Source organism: Nycticebus coucang, chromosome 10 (assembly GCF_027406575.1).
Source record: "Nycticebus coucang isolate mNycCou1 chromosome 10, mNycCou1.pri, whole genome shotgun sequence".
Classification (NCBI taxonomy): Eukaryota; Metazoa; Chordata; class Mammalia; order Primates; family Lorisidae; genus Nycticebus; species Nycticebus coucang.
This window is the reverse complement of record NC_069789.1, coordinates 50,650,437-50,671,537: the sequence shown is the minus strand read 5'-3', so window position 1 is coordinate 50,671,537 and position 21,101 is coordinate 50,650,437. Positions and strand designations below refer to the sequence as shown.

Below are 21,101 nucleotides of genomic sequence, written 5' to 3'. Positions count from 1 at the left end.
CAGCAGCAAGGGGGGGAGTGAGTCTGTCCACATCGAGGGAGCTCTGGAGAGAGCCGCTTAGGAGAGGGCCCGTGGGTTCAGTTTGGAGTGAGCTGGCTTTGGAGTCTCCCATCTGAAAAGCAGTGCTAGGTAGGCAGCGGCATAGATGGGTCTACGCAGTGGAGAAGTCTGGGAGCTGGTTTTATTACACGCAGACTTCTATACCAGCTCAGTGTGGTTTCAAGGAAGCTGAGGGGAAAGTGTTTTAAAGTGTGTGCATTGGGTGTGAAGGGTGGGGGATTGCTGAAATGTGGGATAAGGTGATGGCTGGACATGACCATTGGCATTAGTGACCTAGAAGTCTCTGGTGCCCTTGGGGAGGGCAATGTGAGTGCTTGGGGAAGGTGTAAGCAGCTGGAGCAACTGAGCATTGAGTGGAAGAGGCCACTGGAGATCGAGGTTGGGTGAGTCAAGGTTGGCTGTGGGAGGAAGGAAAGCATGAATTGTAGAAAATCTGAGAGTGAGTGTTCTTTATTTTTTTAAATCTTAGGAGAGACTTGCAGCTATTAGAATGCTGGGGGAAGGAGCCAGCTGGAAAGGGAGAGGCTGACGGGAGAGCAGGTGCAGGGAGGTGAGTGATGGGAGAGCAGGTGCAGGGGGGTGAGAACTGACATCAGAAGATCCCCGAGGAGGCAGGACTCAGGACCGGTGGGCGACAGCTGGGGAGACTGGCCTAATTCATAAGTCACTTCTGTCGCCACTGTGCGAGGGAGTGGGCAGATTAGGGCCCCTGTGCAAGGAGATATGCAAATCTGATGGCAGGAAGTGGAGGTCGTTCTGGTCTGATGACTTCTGTTTTTTTTTCTGTGCAGTAGGAGTAGAGTTTCCTGGTGAGACTAGGGGGAATGGTCATGGTCTGTGAAGAGAAAAGTTTGAAATAAACCTTGAAAACAAGAGTGAGTTGAAAGGGAAAAGCTGGCCTACTACTATGAAGCCTCTGGAAAAGGGCCTAGCAAGTGGGATTTCCCATCTCCAGCAGCTTGCACATCACTTGGCCTCTGAGCGAGGGCCCCATAAGTGTTTATTGAAATGGACTGTTGGCCTGTCTACCTTATGTATCCTTCTCAGCGTTTCCTCCTCTTTCCCAGGTACCTGGTGCTCTTAGGCCAAGCCACTTGGTGCCTCTCCCAGAGGTCATCGCATTGGTTTGTCAGCCAAGCACTGCTCACACTTCACTCTTCCGGCCCCGTGTGGCCTGATGCCCACTTCCCTCTCATGCTGACTGTCCCAAGTCAGCTGTCATTAGCCAGCCTTATCTTCTCTAGCTATGACTGGTAGAATTTCTGGACTTACAAATAGGTAAAGTTTATGCCCAGGGGGAGAGAGGCTGCACTGCTTTCTGTAGAATACCACCAAGGCAGCTGTTCAGTCCTTTGAAAAATATTTATTGAGCTCCTATTGTGTGCACAGTGCTGAGGGTTGGGACCTCAGTAAGCAAAAGAAACAATCCCTGCCCTCATGGAGCTTACATTTTGGTAGGAGGAGACAGAGAGTAAAGCCATAGATGTTTATGTTAGACAGTAATAAGCGCTTTGGAGAAAAATGCAGTGTGGGGTATTTGGATTTCCACTCCATGTGGGGTGGTCAGTGAAGGCCTTACTTTGGACATGACATTTGAGTGGGTCCCTGAGGTGAAGAAGCAAGCCCTTCAGATGTTAAGGTGAAGAGTATTCTAGGTAGAGGGAATAGCAAGCAGAAAGATCTGCTGTTCAGGAAAAAGCAAGGCCAGCGTGGCCAGAGGGAGGGGACAAAGAGGTAAACACTGGGAAACAAGGACAAGAGAGAGTACAGAGGGCCGCATCACACTGGGCCTTGGCCACTGGCTTACACCCCGGGTGGCGTGACGGGGCCCCGGAGTAGAAGAGTGCAGAACTGGCTTCTGTTTTTAAAAGGGTCATTGGCTGCTAGCTTGCAAATGGTCCATAAAGGAGCAAGGCAGTGAGACCCTCTGCACAAATGCTGTGGGCAGTGGAGAGATACGGGCTGCTTAGGCTCCATGGTTATGCTGAATGTGGTGATAGGAACGTGGGCTGGGGATAGACTGGAAGGAAGAGCCTATAGCATTTGAGAAGGAGCCAAGGGCAATGCCAAAGCTCTTGATCTAGGTAGCAGGGAGATTGGTGGTGCTGTTTCACTGAGAGAGAGGAAGGCTTTGGGAGGAGCAGGCTGGGGCGGGGATTGGGTGTGTTAGGGCTGCGATGCCACTTAAATGGGGAGTTATAGGCTAAGCAGTTGGAATGAGTTGGGAGGCCAGGGCAGGGATCCAGATTGTAAGTAGAAACCAGGGCACTGTCAGCCATAGATGGATGTAAGGCCAGGAGCTGAGATGAACTCCCCAAGGGAGTGCGTGTAGATAGAAGAGAGAGGAGGTCCAGCACCAGCCTAGAGCTCCGAGAGATAGAAGTGACCTAGTCGGCGCTTCTCATACTGTCATGGGAGATAGAATGCAGCCTGGATACTTTCTGAAAAATCAGACTTCCAGTTGCTATTGAGAGATCCTGATGCTGAAGAATATTAATTAGAGCAGGCAAACTATCCTAACAAATAAACACCCCAAACAGAGGTTGTTTTTTTACTGTTTTTATCTTATGGCATACTTAAACCTGCAGTTAAACTTTCACGGCATGCTTACATTATGTTGATCAAAAATAAAAAAAGTGTTAAAAAAATACTTACTGTGCTTTGAACTTCTTTCTAAAATAATTTAACAATCTTTGAAAATTTCCGCAGCATACCTAGATCCTGTCATTATACACGGGTTGAAAATCACTGCTCCAGGGTCAAGTGTCCAAGCCGGTGTTTTAATTTTTATCGTGCTGCAGGATGGATTCTTAGGCAGAAGGTTGGGGGACCTACCTGCTCAGAGAACTGCTGCTATAGTTTTATGCCAAGGCATAATCTCCACCTGAACCAAAAACTCCTTGGGGATGGGGCTATCTGATAATCCAACATACCCCCCACCCATACTAAATAAGGGACAGACCTCTGCAGGTCTAGTTAAGAGGAAAAGCTGGACTTGTATGGTTATGAAGTATTTATTTATGTGTCAGGTACTGTGTGCTAGTAATTTGTGTGGATTAACACATATAATCTTAACTCCAAGTTAAGTGAGGTACTAATATTATTTATTTATTTATTTTTGAGACAGATTCTCACTTTGTGGCCCCTGGTAGGGTGCTGTGGTGTCACAGCTCACAGCAATCTCAGACTCTTGGGCTCAAGTGATTCTCTTGCCTCAGCCTCTCAAGTAGCTGGGACTATAGGCACCAGCCACAATGCCCAGTTATTTTTAGAGGTGGGATCTCACTCTAGCTCAGGCTAGTCTGAAGCTCCTGAGTTTAGGCGACCTGCCTGCCTTAGCCTCCCAGAGTGATGAGATTACAGGCATGAGCCACTGCGCCCGGCCTGGGAGGTACTATTATTGTCTCATCTTCTAGATGAGGAAATGGTGACATAGGTCATTAAATGGCAGTAGGGATTGAACCTCAGTGTGCTGGCTCCAAGACTGGTCTCTAATCATTGATTGTACTGCCTCTCATCAAGACTTCCCCTTTGGTTAAGCACTCAAATGTCTTAAAAACAAACAACAAAAAGACTTTCCTTTTGGTGTTGGCTGGGATATGGTACATTTTCACCCAGCCATGACACAGAGAAGAAATCACTACATTTGGTATAAGAAAGCCTGTATTCAAATCCCCATTCTACCACATATCAGCTGTGTGATTTGGGATAGGTTGTTTAACAACTTGAGGTCACATATACTTCATCAGGAATGTAATATTGCCACAGGGTTAGTGTGGGGACTAGACATGATACTGTAAATAAAAGTACAAGCTGTGCCCAGCATGGTGGCTCATGCCTGTAATCCTAGCACTCTGGGAGGCTGAGTTGGGAGGATTGCTTGAGCTCAGGAGTTTGGGACCAGCCTGAGTAAAAGTGAGAGCCCATTCTACTAAAAGTAGAGGAAACTAACTAGGCATCGTGGCGCATGCCTGTGGTCCCAGCTATCAGGAGGGAGGAGGATTGCTTGAGCAGAAGAATCGCTTGAGCCCAGCAGTTTGAGGTTGCAGTGAGCTAGGATGATGCCACAGCATTCTACCCATGGTGACCGAGCAAGACTCTGTCATCAAAAAAAAAAAAAAAGAGTACAGCTGGAAAGTACTAGTGCACGTCAGCTATCATTATCATCACCCTCATCATTTGAAAAATCAAATTGTGGATCCCTAGGATTAGTCAGAATTACTGCCAGAACAGTGGAGATTGGAACAAATCCCACAGGCCTGCTTTAATCAGAATAGCTCCCTGTGCTGTCTTATTTATTGGTTGTTTCTGTATAAAATTTGGTTTGATGTTTCAGTGTTTTTAAAAAAGTGTGACACCTTTGGCTATCTGATTACTTAAGTCCCTGCAGAGCTGATGAGTCATCAGTCCCAACAGCCTGATGTCAGGTGTTGTCCTGGGCGGCTGCGTTGTTTGAACTAGACTCTAGCATCCCTGCCCGTGTGTGGGCTGGGCATCTGTGCTGTGCCTGTGGTAGTGGATCCCAGGAAGTCTCTCCTCTGGAGGCTGGGCTGAGAGCGATGCCTCTGGTCCTGTTGGCCTCCTCCATGGACCCAGCTAGAGCTGGCCTCACTGCCAATGAGGAGGGGATTGCCCTGTCTGCCTCTCACAAAACAAGCCCTAGCCACAGACTCTCCCAGTTCAAGGCAGTAGGTGGTTGTCTGTATGTCCCACGTCTGTGGTCAGCTTTGGAGAGAGAAACCTAACGTAAAGGCAGCTGTTAGGATGAGCATTTGTGGGAAGATGGGGCACAGCTAGAATGATATTGACCTTTGGTAGCTGAAAGGCACAAAAAGGTCAGGCCACAGTTTCTGAATCCTCATGGGCATATCTATTCTGTAGCCTGTCTAGGGCGGTCTCTTCCCTTTCCTCAGAGCACCCTAAGGCCATGGGAGGCAGGCTAGGTGAAGGCTGTTCTCACTTGAAAGTGCTTTTGAATTCCAAGCTAAATCTATACTGTTGTCTGTTGGCTGTGTAGCCAAGCTCCCATGTCCCTCTGCCTGACAGGCCACTGTAATCTTGTTCACTTTTTGAGTATGTGTGCTCATTATGCCTGTCTACATGAGAAAATAGTATGGTCAGGAAGGGAGAAGGGGGGAGAGAACTGTGAGTCTGAAATGACAGCCCCGTGACTAGTGGGCAGATCCACCCCCATGGGAAACACAGTCAGTGAGGAGGAGGGAGCCTATCCCACGAGAAGTGGGAGCTGTGTGGAGAACAATGGGCAGAGGCTTGGCTGAGCCTCAGGGAGACCAGCAAGACTGGGCTGCTGATTGGAAGCCTTCTAAGGTGTGGTCATGGCCGGGAGGAGAACCAACCCAAGGGCCAAGGGATCAGGGAGTTTCAAGAAGGAAGCACCAAATGTCACATAAAGGGCAGAGGCCAGCAATTTAGGAGAGACCAATCAGCAAATCTGATGATGTGATGACAGTTTAGATCATCAAACAGACATAGTATGTTTTTCCAGACTATGCAGGACCTCACATACACACACCCCAATGCTCAGATGATTCAGGCCCCCCTAGTTTATTCCAGGGAGAATGCAAAGGAGCTCAGAAGGGTAGGGAAGGCTGTAAGGAGGTGCTGCTAGATCTCGGGTGCCACCTGGAAGGCGTGTTGCCATTGGGTACTGCTCTGGAGCCAGGAGTGGCAGGGAAGAGGGGAGAGAGGGGCTGGCAGGGTGTTGCTGGGCTGAGGATGGTAGTGGGCCAGAGCTCTGGGGGGTGGGGAATCTGGGCCCACCATGTTGTATTTTTGTTTGCCCATCTGTGTTTGCCTATGGTAGTTTCTCAGCAAGCAAATGATTTACAAAATGTGATTGAATGAATAAATGTTTAGTGGGAGATAGTCCATTACAATCATGAATTCAAACTAATGCATTGGATAAAGTGGGGAGGCAAATATGTTTGGAAGAGAAAATAGAGAAATGAGAAAAATTGCAACAGAAAGGCAACTCTGGGTAGAAGGAAATCAACTGGTATCATTAAGGGTCCCAGGTGAGAGGAGAAGCACTTTCTAGTACAGGTGGGGGCAGTGGGTGTCTAAGCGCTTTGTGTGTACCTGGAAAAACCATGGAAGTACATACAGCATGGTGAGCACAAGTGAAGGTGTGTCAGCAGTTGCTGTGCCATCCAGAAGGTCATGGCTGGAGCCTGTGCCTCACTGGAAGACCATAGGGAGGGGTGGGTTCCTAAGACTACATCTGATCACATTCATTTCTGGGCCCAGATGGGAGCTAGGGATATAGGAAAGGTAAAGTCCATTCACAGCAAAGAGGCGGATGAGGAGAGAAAGCATGAAAAGAGGATAAGAAGGACCTGGGGATGTTTTGCCCAGGCCAGTCCCCAGGGGGCGGAGGGAGCTGTCTTCTCACCTGCAAGTTGTCTTCAAGAAGAGGGATGAGCCTTTCTCCCTGTGGTCCCCAACAATGCACTTCCCTCCCTTCACCCTCACTTTTCTTGTCTGTTGAATAGCACCACCTCTGCCTGGGGCCTGAGATCCAAATCCTGAGTCAGCCTCCCCTCTTCCCAGGCCTTCAAGCCTCATGTTCAATCACTACATCCTCTTGATGCTACAGTGAAAGTATATCCCAAGTGCCCCATTCATTCCATTTCCACACCGCCACCATAGCCTGGGCCTGGGCCTGGGCCTGCGCCCCTCTCCCAGGCTACCGTAGCATCTGCACCTGCAAGTGCCACAGCTTTCTGCTGCTTCCTGGGCCCTCTGCTGTCCATTCAGCACCTGGAGTGATCTCACACACCAAAGCACATACTGCCTAAAATGTGCATGCACTTCCCTGCTGCTCTGCTCTGAAAACAAATCCACGCTCCTTCCTGTGCTCCAGCCGGCCCATGTGCCCTGGCTCCTGCCTCATCTCCCGTCACCCTTCCTGCCATCTGTGATGCGTAGGCAGCACAGGCCTTCTTTCTGTTTCTCAGCCCTGGCGAGCCTTTCCGGGAACTCAGCTTGCCTCCCTGGCTGCTCCTCCCGCCGGCTTCCCATCACGCTTCAGGTTCCTGCTGTTCAGGTACCACTTTCTCTTTGAGGCCTTCCAGGCTAGAGCGGCTGCTTCTGTTTCTCTTTATCTCAATATTCTGCTTCTTTACTTCAAAGAACTTATCCCAGTCTGTAATTGCCCCTTTATTTAGTTCCTATGTCTTCCTCCAGGCTGCAAGTTCCATAGAGGCAGATGTGGACCGTCTGTCCTGCTCACCTCTGCGTCCAGAGCCTGCTGCAGTCCCCGGCATGTCAGGCTGTCAGGTTATCCTCAGAGTGGGGCTGTTGATAGAGGGGACTTGGGGTCAAATGCTTATCGATAAGAATGGCTTTTGTAGCACTCCCTGTCTACCACCATTATAAGCTCTTCATGTATAGGAGGGTCAGCAAACTTTTTCTGTAAAGAACCAGATGGTAACACCATATTTTAGGCTTGCCAGCCATATGCCGCCTGTGGCAACCACTCAACTTTGTTGTGGTAGCACATAAACAATCAGACAATATGTAAGCAGAGAACATGGTGTGTTCCAATAAAGCTTTATTTATAAAAACAAGTGGCAGGCCAGCCAACCCTTGATGTATACTATGAACTGATTTAATCTTCGGAAGTTCTATGTGGTAGCTACTATTATTCTCACCATTTTATGGGTAAAGAAACTAAGCAGAGGGCGGCGTCTGTGGCTCAAGGAGTAGGGCGCTGGCCCCATATACCGGAGGTGGCGGGTTCAAACCCGGCCCTGGCCAAAAACTGCAAAAAAAAAAAAGTTAAAGGAAACTAAGCAGCAGAGAGACTAAGTAACTTGCCTGAGGTCACATGGCTTTGAAGGGTTGGAGCTAGAACTTGAATCCTGGCAGGTCTATTACAGAGTCCGTGATGGTAACCACTGCCTGTTGATGGACCTTAGAGAGGCAGGGAGGAACCTCAATGTCTCATCCCCCGAGGACTTCCACCACTTCCTGGCAGTAGGACCTCTCCAATCTTTCATCTCTTCATTCAAAAAATGGGGAATGATGACAATACATATGTTGTAGGTTATTGTCAGGATTGAAATAAGCATGTAAATTAGCTGACTCTGTGTTTAAACATTGCTTTAGTGTAATCCTAACCCATGTCTGACTCAGGCCCTTAGATTCCATTTATACTTTTTCATATCATCCCGTTGCCCTCTAGTCAATCAGAGCTGTCCTAGATTATCTTCATGGCCCCTTTCCACTGTGGCCTCACATTAACCCTCATTTCCATTCTTATTTACTGTAAGGTGATTGAGTACTCTGGGCCAGGCATGGGGCCAGCCCAGAGGATCCTGACACCAGTGGGGATAGCCCTTCTCTTGAGGAGCTTTCTCAATGGTCCCGAGATAGCAGTGGGGCCTGTGACAGAGCTGAAGGTGAGTGTAGGGGCTGAGGGCTGGAGTGGAACAAGGTTTCCTAACAGAATGCTTCTGTGTGCAGTAGTGTTTTCTTTATTATTTTTTCCTTTTGGTCTAAGTTCTGAGGGTAAATCTGAAAGATCTCCTGGATACCTTAAAAGCATCACCTGGAGTCAGGTGGCCCCTGGATGGTGCTGAGGGAGAGAGAGTTCCACTAAAGGCTTCTCTGTAAGAGAGATTGACTTAGCTGGCTGCAGGCTCAGGCTCGTGTGGGCATGCAGAAGGGCAGGGATGTCCTCAGCATTTGTACCCCCTTCTGTTTACCAACAGTGCTTGCTGCACTACTAGGAAAATGGGGAACCCGAGGTTTCCTGACAACTTGGAGAGAAGTCATACTTCTCTTTAAAGGAATTAAAATCATACCACATCATCCTTTGTTCTGTTCCCAAGAAAACCTTCTGTGAAATCATAAGAAAAAGAAAGTGTACCCCATTTCTGCCACTGAGTCACCAAAGCCTGTCATTCTGGGGCCAGGACAGTGGGTTGGTATGCTGTTGTCACATCTTGTCTGGCTATGGTGGTGTCACCTGGTCTCTGCCTGCTCTCTCTACCACATTAGGCCTGAGAAAAAAATGGCCTCACTAGTTCTGCTTTTCCCCAAAACCTTTTCCTCTTTGTCTAACCTGCCATTCTTTCCCAGGGATTGCCTGAGGTTTTTTTGGGTCATGGTTGTAAACTGTGGGGATAATCTGCCCAACAGTGGGGAGGAAGCAAAGGTTAAGGGTTGGAGCAGAGGCCTAGCAGTTGTCCAGAGGGTTTCTTCTTCCGATCTCTCTGGGCTATTGCAGACAGAGCTTTAGAGCATCTTTAAGACTGTTTCACTTCTCTCTTGTGCTAGGAGGATAACATAATAGATAAAGTACTTTTCTCCCTCCTCCTTTTTTTTATTTTCCTGGTAGTAACTGCTCTTCCTGGAAGAGCAGAATCACAGAATTCAAGGCCAGATGTGACCCTGAGCGAGGCAACAGGCTATCCTGGCAGCCTAGCCCCTGGCAGCGCTGTTGTCCTTAGAAGACCATCCAGGGCACAGATTCCAGAGACTCCTTGGGCCATAGCATCTTGAGTTTGGGCATTTTAACTTTTTCTTATCACCAGCCATGTCCTTTCCTCTTTAAGCCCAGGACCCTTTGCTGGGCCTTGGGTGGGTTTGGAGAATAATATGTTTGTACCCTCCCCATGCAGCTGCATGTGCGCCTTAGGGAGTGGGCTCCTTACACTCCCAGCAAGGCCTGTGCAGAGATCAGAAGTGGACAGTTTGCCTGTAGCAGCCCTCCCACAGAGAGAGAGGGGCTATCTGGTGGTGACTGGAGCCATGGAGGAGACCTAGTCATTGTCCATATGCTTCCCAGTACCAAGGGATGGGGAGTAGCCCCCTGGCTTCCACATCCTGCCACCCTCAGTCTCCTCTAGGCCCTCTCGTTGGCTGAACCTACCCAAGGAGCCTGGGAAACAGTTTGGGCAACCCTTCCCCTGCCTCGTGGTGCAGGCCAGGGCATCTGAGTACACAGGCAAATGACTGGCATGTTCCCTTAATTCCAGTCCTGCTACAGTTAAGTATTAACCATACCAGAACTTTCATGGTACCCTTCAGGAAATTCTTTTTTTCTCCATCTAGAAAATGCTGCCTCTTTCTTCCAGACCAGAGATGATTTCTTCTCTGTGATATCAGCACAGACACCCCAAAAAATGTTAGCTACCCCTTACCTGGGCTACAACAGTTTTTGTCTAAATCTCTTTTTGTGTTACTTGTCATCAAGATATTGTAAGGTTTTGTTTCTGTCTGATTTCTCCCACCCTTAGAGGGCCTTGAAGGTAGGCCCAAGGTCACAGCATCTGCATTCTTGGGACCTAACACAGTGAATCACTGCAGCAGTGTATACATGAACAGGCCATGGGGTGTCTTGTTCAAGGTTTCATAGCTGGTGAGTGGCAGAGAAGAGAGCAGGCCCAGGTCTCTCACCCTTTTCACTCTATGATTTGATCGGTACTAACCAGTAACTCCTCAAGAATCAACTTGAAAACTCTGGAGATACAGTTCCTGGGCTTATGTCTTATGACCTATAATGTAACATAATTTATAAAAGCACTTCCAAATTTTCCAGACTTCTATGAATCCAAACACGATGTTGGGGGCTGTGGAGGTGGTTTTTTATTTTATTTTTAGCCAACAGACTGAGTACCTGAGACTAAACTCTGTGAGATATGTGTCCTTTTTGTTGGAACTAAAGGCTAAACTCGTGCTATTTCAGAATGTTAGTCTATTATGTGTTCCTCAGAAGTGAATCAGAAGAAACATAAAAGTAAAGAATTTAAATTGTGGCATCCACAGTTTTCCTTTCGAATTCCTAAAAAATTCTCACAGAAAAGATGCTTCAATCTGTGAGACAAAAAGATGGCGTTTAGAAGAAACTCAGGGTTCTTAGGGTGCAGATGGGATGGGATTTTTCTCTTGTTTTTTTTTTTTTTTTGCCTTGAGTTGTTAGTTCTTCAGCAGGAGCACCACACTGTACCTCTCATCAATAGCAGGAATAAGAAGCTGTTGACTGCACAGAAAGGCTCTATTTTTAGTAGTTTTGATGATTTTTTTTTTTTCTGATTTGCAAGAACTGAACTCCTTTGCTGTTCCTATTACATAAGCTATTATCCAGAAAGGGAGAAAGATTTTAATAAAATGGAGTGCTTATTGCCTCTAAATAGCTGCCTGGGAATGACAGAATAGCCAAGCTGCAGATATGTAATTAGTTAGAGAAATATATTTGTTAAGTAAAGAAACATCAGCCTTTATTGTTCTGTTATTGGGCTGTCAGGGTACAGACCTGAGAAAGCATCAGAGGGAGGGGACAGACCCTGCCCTGGGAGACATCACAGCTCTGCTTATGTAGCAGAACAGCCGCCTGAAACAACTGAAGACCATATTTTATAGCTGAACATTAACCATATTTTTAAAAATGTGCAATAAGATAAGAACACAATTTCATAAAAACAAATGTTGGATAAGAAACTAAGAGATTAGGGAGCAGACACAGTTGGTGGTTGACATAGGCATGTCGAATTAGGCCCCAGAAATGCACTCAGGAGTGTGGAGAGGAAGGCAGAGAGGTGTGCAAGTCCCCCGGCCTCTGCTGGCTGTTCAGCAGCAGCAAAGAGACTGTCTGTGAGAGTCCCTGCATGCTGGGCCTCCCTGTGCAAAGCGGGCAAGACACAGCCCACATAGCGCGCACCAGAGCAGGGCCCTGGGGTGCTGGTGTGGCTCTTGCTGGGAAAGCCCTTAATGGACCTTTACTTACTTCAGGTTAAGTTCAGGTAACAGCCAATTGTGTGTTTCTCTTCCGTGACTGCTCAAATTGGAAACTTGAAATTAGCCACCGTGGGAGTATTTAACCACAGCAATTGGCAGTGGCTACAAACCGGAGCTTTCCCCTAAATTGGGTAGATGGTTGAACCTTCACTAGCACACCACTGCCTGGGGCTCCCTGAATACCTTTTCAGGGAATCTGCATGGCCAAAACTATTTTCATAGTAGTACTAAGACATTATTTGCTATCTTTACTCTCCCTTCATGAATGCATGGAGGTGTTTTCCAGAAGCTGTGTGATGTGCAAAGGACTGAAATGTGGGAGTATATAGGAGAATCTTGCGGTATTCCATTAAGCAAGATATTAAAGTGCCTCTCTTCCCACTGATTTTTTGTTTGTTTGTTTTGGAAAATATTATCTGTTTTAATACATAACTGGCTTACTGTCTTAAATTAATAAAGACTTTTTAAAAAAAATTACAGAGACAGGGTCCCAGGCTTTGTCATGTAGGTTGCGGTGCAGTTGTGTGAACAAGGCTTACTGCAGCCTTGAACTCCTGGGCTCGAGCAGTCCTCCTGCCGCCACCTCCCCAGTAGCTGAGGTTATAGATTATAATATAGATTATTATATAGATTAGAGATTATAACATTCCCCTGCTACCAAACATGACTAACTTTATTTTTTATTTTTATTTTACTAGAGACAGGGTCTTGCTATGTTTCTTGGCTGGTCTTGAATTTCTGGCCTCAAATGACTCTCCTACCGTGGCTTCCTAAAGTGCCACTGCATCTGGACTAATGACGTCTTTTTTAAATTTTAAAACATTTAAAGCTTCCTCAATTCTTTCCATTCTTAGTGTGAAAAATAAACAAAAAAATCCCTTGATTTTAATTTCGAACATGCTAAAGACCAATAGATATAACCTACATAAACAAAAACTCTTAGAGGTCCTCAACTGAAAAAACAAAGATTTTATCTTAGACCAGTTTTATGTTCAATATAAAATTGAATGGTAGTCCAGTCTGTCAATTCTTTCTTTCATGAATTGTGCTTTTGGTGTTGTGTTTAACAAGTTGTTGCTGAACCCAAGTGATCTAGATTTTCTCCCATATTCTCTTCTAGGACTTTTATAGTTTTGTATTTTACAATTGTATCTATGATCCATTTTGAGTTAAGTTTTGTGACATGTATAAGGTCTGTGTCTAGCTTCATTTTTTTGCATGTGAATGTCCAGTTGTTCTAGCACCATTTGTTAAAAAGATTATCTTTATCTCCTTTGTCAAAAGTCAGTTGACTGTATTTCTGTGGGTCTATTTCTGGGATGTCTCTTCTGTTCCATGGATCTGTTCATTCTTTTGGCAATAGCAAACTGACTTGATTACTGTTGTTTTATTCTAAGTTTTAAAGTTGAAAGTTATAAACAACAACAACAACAAAAATAAATAAAGTTGAGCAGTGTTGAGGCCAGGCACAATGGTTCACACCTGTAATCACAGCACTCTGGGAGGCTGAGGTGGGTGGATCACCTGAGCTTACAGGTTCAAGACCAGCCTGAGCCAGAGCGAGACCTCATCTCTAAAAATAGCTGGTTGTTGTGGCGGGTGCCTATAGTCCCAGCTATTTGGGAGGCTGAGGCAGGAGAATCACTTAAGCCCAAGAGTTTGAGGTTGCTGTGAGCTATGACACCATGGCACTTTATCGAGGGTAACAAAGTGAGACTCTGTCTCAAAAAAAGAAAAAAAGTTGAGCAGTGTCGGTCTTTCAGCTTTGTACTCCTTCAATATTGTGTGGGCTACTCAGGGTCTTTGGCTGCTTAGTTTTTGAGAGTGTTATTATAGTCTGTTCATGCCACTATAACAAAATACCTCAGACTGGATAATTGCTAAACAACAGAAATTTATTTCTCATAGTTTTGGAGTCTTGAAGTCCAAGGTCAAGGTGCCAGCAGGTTCAGTGTCTGGATGAAGGCTTGCCCTCTGCTACCAAGATGGTGTCATGTTGCTGCATGGTCCAGAGGGGACAAATGGTATCTCCTCTCATGGCAAAAGGTGGAAGGGCAAAAGACCTTAACTAGTTCCCTTGAACCCTTTTTAAGAGTACTACGGATCCCAGCAGCACCTGTGGCTCAAAGGAGTAGGGCGCCAGCCCCATACGCCAGAGGTGGTGGGTTCAAGCCCATCCCTGGCCAAAAACTGCAAAAAAAAAAAAAAAGAGTACTACTGATCCCATCTATGATAGCAGAGCCCTCAGGACTTAATCAGCTCTGAAAGGCCCTCCCTCTTCACACTATCACGTCTGGTCTTAGATTCCAACATATGGATTTTGAGGGGACATATACATTCAAATCAAAGGGGTCCTGAGACCAAAACGCTGGAGAACTGCTATTGTAAAGAAAGATGAACACACAGAGATGAGTGGAATAGATTCTTGTGCTAGAAAGAGCATAGCCTGTGGTGGAGAGGAGCCTGGACTGAGTTTGTTCATCCTACTCCTCTATTCTGGGGGCTAAATGAGCCTGTTACTTGGGGGTGTATCTCCGAGAGTCCAAATTTAAATGCTTTGTGACACAGACATGAACCTGGTCTCAGGAGAGACTCTCAGAGAAGCACAGTACGTGAGGGTACAGGGCATGAAGTGTCAACCTCCCCTGGGACTAGAGAACGGGGGGCAGATTAGGATAGTGTGAAATGGCTTCTTCCAGTTCTCTGAGAGAAAGGCAGGTCTTGGGGATTCGGGCTGTGCATGTAAATGAGTGCTGTGCCTCTTCATCTTCAGAACTAAAACTTCTGTTAAATCCCAAGAATCAACCATGTTAAAGCGGGGAACATTTATATTTTATACTGATATTTTGCAGGAAACGTGCAGAGGGGAAAAGGTGGGGGTTTGGTTTCAAACCCCGGGATTAAAAAAACATTCCCCTGGTCTGCTAGGCTTCTCTGGGAGAAAGTTTTGTTTGCTAAGAGATGCCTGCTGCTACTGTGCTCCATTTACTCAGGCCACACCCCAGGCTCAGATGCTACATCCACAAGAGGCCCTGAGCAGAGCTGCGTGTTGAAGGGGGCCGTGCATCTCACCTGCCATGCAGCTGCTCCCAGGTCCTTTTCACCTCATCAGCTGCAGGGAGTCAGGAGGAATCTCAAGAGCAAGTGTGTCTAAAGGCCAGGCCTTCTCACGTGCAGCCATGTAGAAGGACGTCTCCACAGACCACCCCAGAGGGCCTCCTGTCCTTTAGCCATTTGCCAGACACCGAAAGCTGCCACTTCTTGCACTATGCCCTATATTAATAGCATTCCTCTTGGGGAAGCAGGGCTCTTCTTAACTGGGGACTGCCAGTGGATCAGAAGGTCCTGAAATGCCCAGAAGTTGGGTGTGTATGCCATTTTGTAGACAGATGGTCTATAGGGGTGTCCAACCTGCATCCCTGTGGACTGCATGAATTGTTGCAGATTATTTGAGGACTGTTTTGCTTCTCTGTGGTATGGAATATCATAAAAAATATGCACTTTTGCTTAGCACCATTCATTAGTGTTTATGTGTGACTGAAGACAACTTTTATTCTCCCAATGTGTGGCAGAAAAGAAAAACTCCAGTTTTCATCACATTTTCAAAGGTAGAAGGAAATCCTTGCTCCAAAATGGTGAAGAATCACTGCATTAGGAACCAACACCAATTACAGCTGCTCTGTGGAAGGTTTTTCAAAAAGTCTTTTCAGTAACATTAATTCAACAAATAACTGAATTGTTTTCCATGCCAGGCATAGTGCTTGGGGCAGGGGATGCCATGATGACCAAGACCAGATGTAACCTGTGTGTCCTTGAGGGACACAGATAGGAATCAAGTAATCACATAAATGCATGTCTAAATACAAACCATGTGTTGCTCTGAAGAAAAGGAACCTGGTTCTATGAGGGGCAAATGTTTACTTTTTGTTTACATATATATATTTGAATAGATAATGCATTAGACAGGTGGCTATAGGCCTTCTGCTGTTAGACCACAGGAGAAGAGAAAGCTTACCTGAAGATATAATGCTTGAAATGATATTTGAAGCATGAATGTGAGCTCACTAAGTGTAGAGGACTGGAAAGGTTGGGCAGGTGGGAACACTCTCTAGCCAAAGGCAACAGCTTATGCAAAAGAGATCATGCGTGTTGGAAATGAAAGAAAGCCTGTGTGGCTGGGGTGCAGAAAGCCAGGGAAGGGAAGCCCTGGATGCTGCTGGGTGGGGAGGGGACAGCCTTGTACCCTGCTTAGCATTGTGCATTTCTCCCTCAGAGCCCTGCAGAGCCACTGAAAGAGGAGAGGTAACTTTAAATTGTGGCTATCGTTTGGAGAATGGATCGGAGGAGAAAGTAGTTAATGGGCTCTTAATTATTTCAGGCAAGAAATGATGGGATTGGTACTCGTCTTAGTTTGGACTGTGTTAACAGAATGCCATAGATTGGGCAGCTTGTAAATAACAGAAATGCATTTCCCACAGTCCTGGAGATAGAAAGTCTGAGTTCAGGGTGCCAGCGTGGTTTGGTTCTGGGGAGGTCCCTTTTCCGGTTTGCACATTTACTGTTGTACACGTATCATCACATGGCAAGCGGGCAAGGGAACTCCTTTATAAAAGCACTCATCTCATTCATGAGGATTTGAATGGGGGGTGGGGCGGTAATAGAAACATTTATTCTTTGGCAGGGGTAGTGATAGACAAATGTATAGTGTGAGAAATGTATCTGTGTCCAAGTTTCCTCTTCCTGAAAAATTTTAAGGAAACATTTGTTTCAGTTCTATCAATCCCGTGGAAGAATAATTTGTAACGGTTTTCTTTTAAGGTAGTTAACATCTGGCTATATTTTGTCCAAGCATGTGACCAAACAGACAGGATAATTTAACATCCTGTAAAAGGTCGATGGACAAAGAGCTGAAGTCTGGTAGAATTTCGCTAGAAGTCATCTGGTCCAGCTTCCCCAAGCACCCCAAGGACATCACACCTTTGCAGGAGGGAGCCCTCCAGTGGCAGAAGGTTGTCACCGTTGTTACAGAGTCATTAACAGAATGATGGTGTGAATGATGATCACTAATTATTAAACAAATAATTAAGACACCTGACGGCTGTAGTTGTTTTGGTGTTTGCACGCTTAATTTCCCTTCTCTTCCTCTGACCCTTCAGGATGGCTTATTCAGAGGAGCAAAGAGGCGTCCCCTGTGGTTTTATGCGCCAGAATTCTGGCAACTCCATTTCCTTGGACTTTGAGCCCGATACAGACTACCGGTTTGTGGAGCAGTTGGAAGAGCGATACAAATGTGCCTTCTGCCACTCGGTGCTTCACAACCCCCACCAGACAGGCTGTGGGCACCGCTTCTGCCAGCACTGCATTCTGTCGCTGAGGTGAGCGGGCAGGGCCTGAGGCTGTGGCCGCAGCGTCTCAGTGCTCCTGGCATCTCCATGTCTGCTGTGGCCATGCAGGGTTCTCGTGGGTTTTGGAACTGCTGTGGTTGGCCACAGGATCATGAATAGAAGGAGGGATTCTAAGTGAGGACCTGAAGAGTAATCTTCATATTTTTGCCACTCATTTCTAGATACTCATCTTTTTTTTTTTGAGACAGTCTCACTATGATGCCCTTGGTAGAGTGCTGTAGCGTCACTGCTCACAGCAACCTCAGACTCTTAGGCTTAAGAGATTCTCTTGCCTCAGCCTCCCAACTAGCTGGGACTACAGGTGCCAACCACAACACCCAGCTGTTTTTTTGTTGTAGTTGACATTGTTGTTTAGCAGGCCCAGGCTGGGTTCAAACCTGCCAGCCCTAGTGTATGTGGCTAGAGCCCTAATCACTTGAGCTACACTTGGTCTTCATGGGAGAGACCTAGATGTATAATCAGTCATGGGGAGCAGGCTGCTGGCAAGGGCCTGTATCTCATGGCATCTGTGTTGTGGTCACCCTAACCTTTCCTTGCCTTGAGGCAAAGGTGCTGTCTCATCCAGAAGGGACCTTACTGCCATGGATGCTGTCTACTCCTAGGTAGCTATAAAATCTGGGTCATGCCATTTTGAGGGAGGAAACCAGGAGAGATGTGGGAAGCTGGCTTTGGGGGCTTATTTAGGGGTAGTAAGGCAGCTGTTTTACACCCCCGAGGCTTGCAAGGGGGTTATTACGTCATGTTTTCATTGATTCAAGGTGTTCCAGGCACCTTGCTCAACTAAGCTCTTGTGTGTGGAGGTGAAGAGTTAGAGGTGGACAGTATGGACCAGGACCTTTCGTCTTCTCTCTAGAATGTCTCAGTCCAGTGAAGGATATACTTGTAGCCCAGTGTGATAAACAAAGGAGAAGGGGACACTTAATTCTGTCCAACCTGGTCAGTGTTTGCATCCTGCAAGATGAATTGTAGTTTTTCAGGCAGACTGAAAAACTGGGGAGACTCTGAAAGAGGAGGACAGGGGGCACCTTCTGGGTAGAGGGAGCAGCATGTGCCAAGAGAGGAACCGGCCTGCCCAAGACTGCAGGGCTGGGGCTGTTCTTGGAAGAGCTGTCGGGTAAATACCTAACTTGGACTCCGTTCTAATTTTTCTCTCCAGAGAATTAAACGCAGTGCCGATCTGCCCTGTAGATAAGGAGGTCATCAAATCCCAGGAGGTAAGAAACTTACTGCTTTGGTTTAACAGCTGTCTGGGTGATGGAGAAGCAGCTAGTGTCTTGGCTGAATTGGAAGGGCGGTTGGAACAGGGGAGCGGTCAAGGGGACCTTCCTTGGAATCCACATTCTTCTGTTGTGGGTCAGGTCAGAGCCTACTCCTGTTCCTTCCCCTGTTGGAGTCTTTGCTGACCACACTCCTGCCACCACCCTCAGATCTCCTCTCCCGCTTCTTCCTCACCCCATCTTCCAAATAGCTCCAGTCACATTTTGCTGCTGGAACAGAAATGGAACATGGTGTTTCCTCGGATTCTCTTTCTCATCTGGTTAATTCCTAAAATTCCCTTTTATTATTATGATGTGTAATAATAGCTATATTAAGCTCTATTTCACCTACCATAAAATTTACCTTTTTAAAGTGTACAATTTAGTGCTTTTTAGTATATTCACAGAGTTGCACATTCTTCACCACTATCTAGTTTTAGAATGTTGTTATCACCCCAAGAAGAACCACACCCATTGGGCTGTCACTTCCCTTTGCCCCTTTCCCTGACCCTTGTAAACTACTTACCTAGTTCCACTTCTATGAATTTGCCTTCTGGATATTTCATATAAATAGAATCATACAATACATGGCTTTTTGTGGCTGGCTTCTTTAACTCAATGTCATGTTTTCAAGGTTCATCCCTGGTGTAGAATGAACCTTTTCATATATTCCTTGGTATTGCTGAGTACCATCCCATCGTATGGATATGGCCCATTTTGTTTATTCATCAGTTAGTGAACATTTGTTTCCACTTTTGGGCTATTACGAATAATGCTGCTATGAATATTCATGTACAAGTTTTAATGTTGACCTATGTTTTCATTTTTCTTGAGTTCGTACCTAGGAGTAGAATTACTGGGTTATATGGTAACTCTGCTTAACATTCTAAGATCTGCCAGACTTTTTTCCAAAGCAGATGTACCATTTTATATTCCTGCCAGCAATGTAAGAGGGTTCTGCTTTCTCCAAATCCTCATCAAAGATTATCATTCTCAGTCTGTTTGATTATGGCCTTCCAGGTGGGTATAAAGGAATATTTCATTATGGTTTTGATTTGCGTTTCCCTGAATGAAGTTGAATGTCTTTTCACATGCTTCTTGGCTATTTATATATTATCTTTGTAGAAATTCCTATTCAGTTCCACTGCTTGTTTTTTAAAAATTGGGTTATTTATTTTTTATTGTTGAATTATAAGACTTCTTTATGTGTTCTGGTTACAAGTCTCTTACCTGTATGATTTGCAGATATTTCTCTCCCATTCTGTGGGTTATCTTCCCAGGTTCTTGATGGTGTCCTTTGAAGCATGAAAGTTTTTCATTTTGTTGAAGTCTAATTCATCTATTTGTTTTTTCCTCTGTTTGGTTGCTTGTTCCTTTGATGTTGTAGCTGAGAAATTGTCATCTGTTTCATGGTCATGAAGATTTTCTCCCTTGAAACTTCTCTTATAGGACATTCAAGTAATCACCTCCTCCAGGAAGCTCTCCCTGAGCACCTGCTCTGATGTCCATGTTTCTTTTCTGCACTCCTTGGGATGTGTCTCGTAAATGTCTAGCAGAGGGCTATGTGATAATTAGTGTCTGTCTGACCTGCTATCCAAGGGTTGTCATACTACATCTTAGGACCAATCCAGCCTCCCACCTGTGTTTGTGTGGCTTGTGAGCTAAGTAAATGGTTTTTACATTTTAAATAGCTGAAAACAATCAAAAGGATATACAGAAATACTTATATTTTTGCAACTTATTGTAAGTTTTATAATGTTTCAAAATAAAATTTAAACAATGAAAAGAATAACAACGTTTTGTTAACGTGAAAATTATGTGAAAATCAAATTTCAACGTCCATAAATAATGTTTTCTTCTCCTCCCAATAAGTAACACTTTATCAAAATTCATTCATTTAAGTATTATATATGGCAGAGTTGAAATGTGGCAACAGAAATGGTTGTAAGGTAACTAGCAAAACTGAAAATATTTACTTTCTGGCCTTTTATGGAAACAGTTTCCCACCCTTTGGGTTTGTGGTACTCCAGCAAACCAGCACAGCTTTAGCGATGCTCTCTGATGGATAAGACAGACATTTACCCTGGGACCGGAAGCTGAAAGCATCACTTTGGGCCATACTCCACCTCCTCACTTTGAGAATGTGGTGTGAACTTCACCATGAGATTTTCCTAGCTGTGGCCTGTGGCATAGGGCTTTAAGTTATGCAGCTTGCATGTGTGGTGGCTTGTTAGAAGTTTGTATCTGAGATAGCCTTTTTCTTCTTAGCATGGTGGCGAGTGTGATATTTCCATTCTAACCACTGTCTGGAAGTTTCCACCCAACTTTTGAGGTATACTTGAAGACCAAAATAATAATAACTTAATTCACATTGCTGTAAACCTTTGGAGCAGGGGTCTTCAAACTGAGGCCCGCGGGCCACATGAGGCGGTGTGATTGTATTTGTTCCCGTTTTGTTTTTTTACTTCAAAATAATATATGTGCAGTGTGCATAGGAATTTGTTCATATATTTTTTTAAAACTATAGTCCAGCCCTCCAACGGTCTGAGGGACAGTGAACTGGCTCCCTGTTTAAAAAGTTTGAGGACGCCTGCTTTGGAGTATATGAGTCCTATTA

General features: G+C 45.6%; 1 protein-coding gene across 9 annotated transcripts in view; it reads left to right on the top strand.

Moving 5' to 3' along the window:
• TRAF5 (TNF receptor associated factor 5) overlaps positions 1 to 21,101 on the top strand; it is a 106,462-nt gene that overhangs the window by 8,662 nt on the left and 76,699 nt on the right. For 8 of the 9 annotated variants that reach the window (XR_008383020.1, XR_008383018.1, XR_008383019.1 and 5 more), the window contains exons 2-3: positions 16,980 to 17,198; positions 18,385 to 18,442. Coding sequence is in view for 5 of the 9 variants with exons in the window: in XM_053605240.1 (XP_053461215.1) it covers positions 16,981 to 17,198; positions 18,385 to 18,442 (276 nt within the window). In the remaining 4 variants the exon portion in view is untranslated. Of the gene's footprint in view, positions 1 to 16,979; positions 17,199 to 17,683; positions 17,831 to 18,384; positions 18,443 to 21,101 lie in introns of those variants that run through there. The other variant, XM_053605242.1, reaches the window with a different exon arrangement.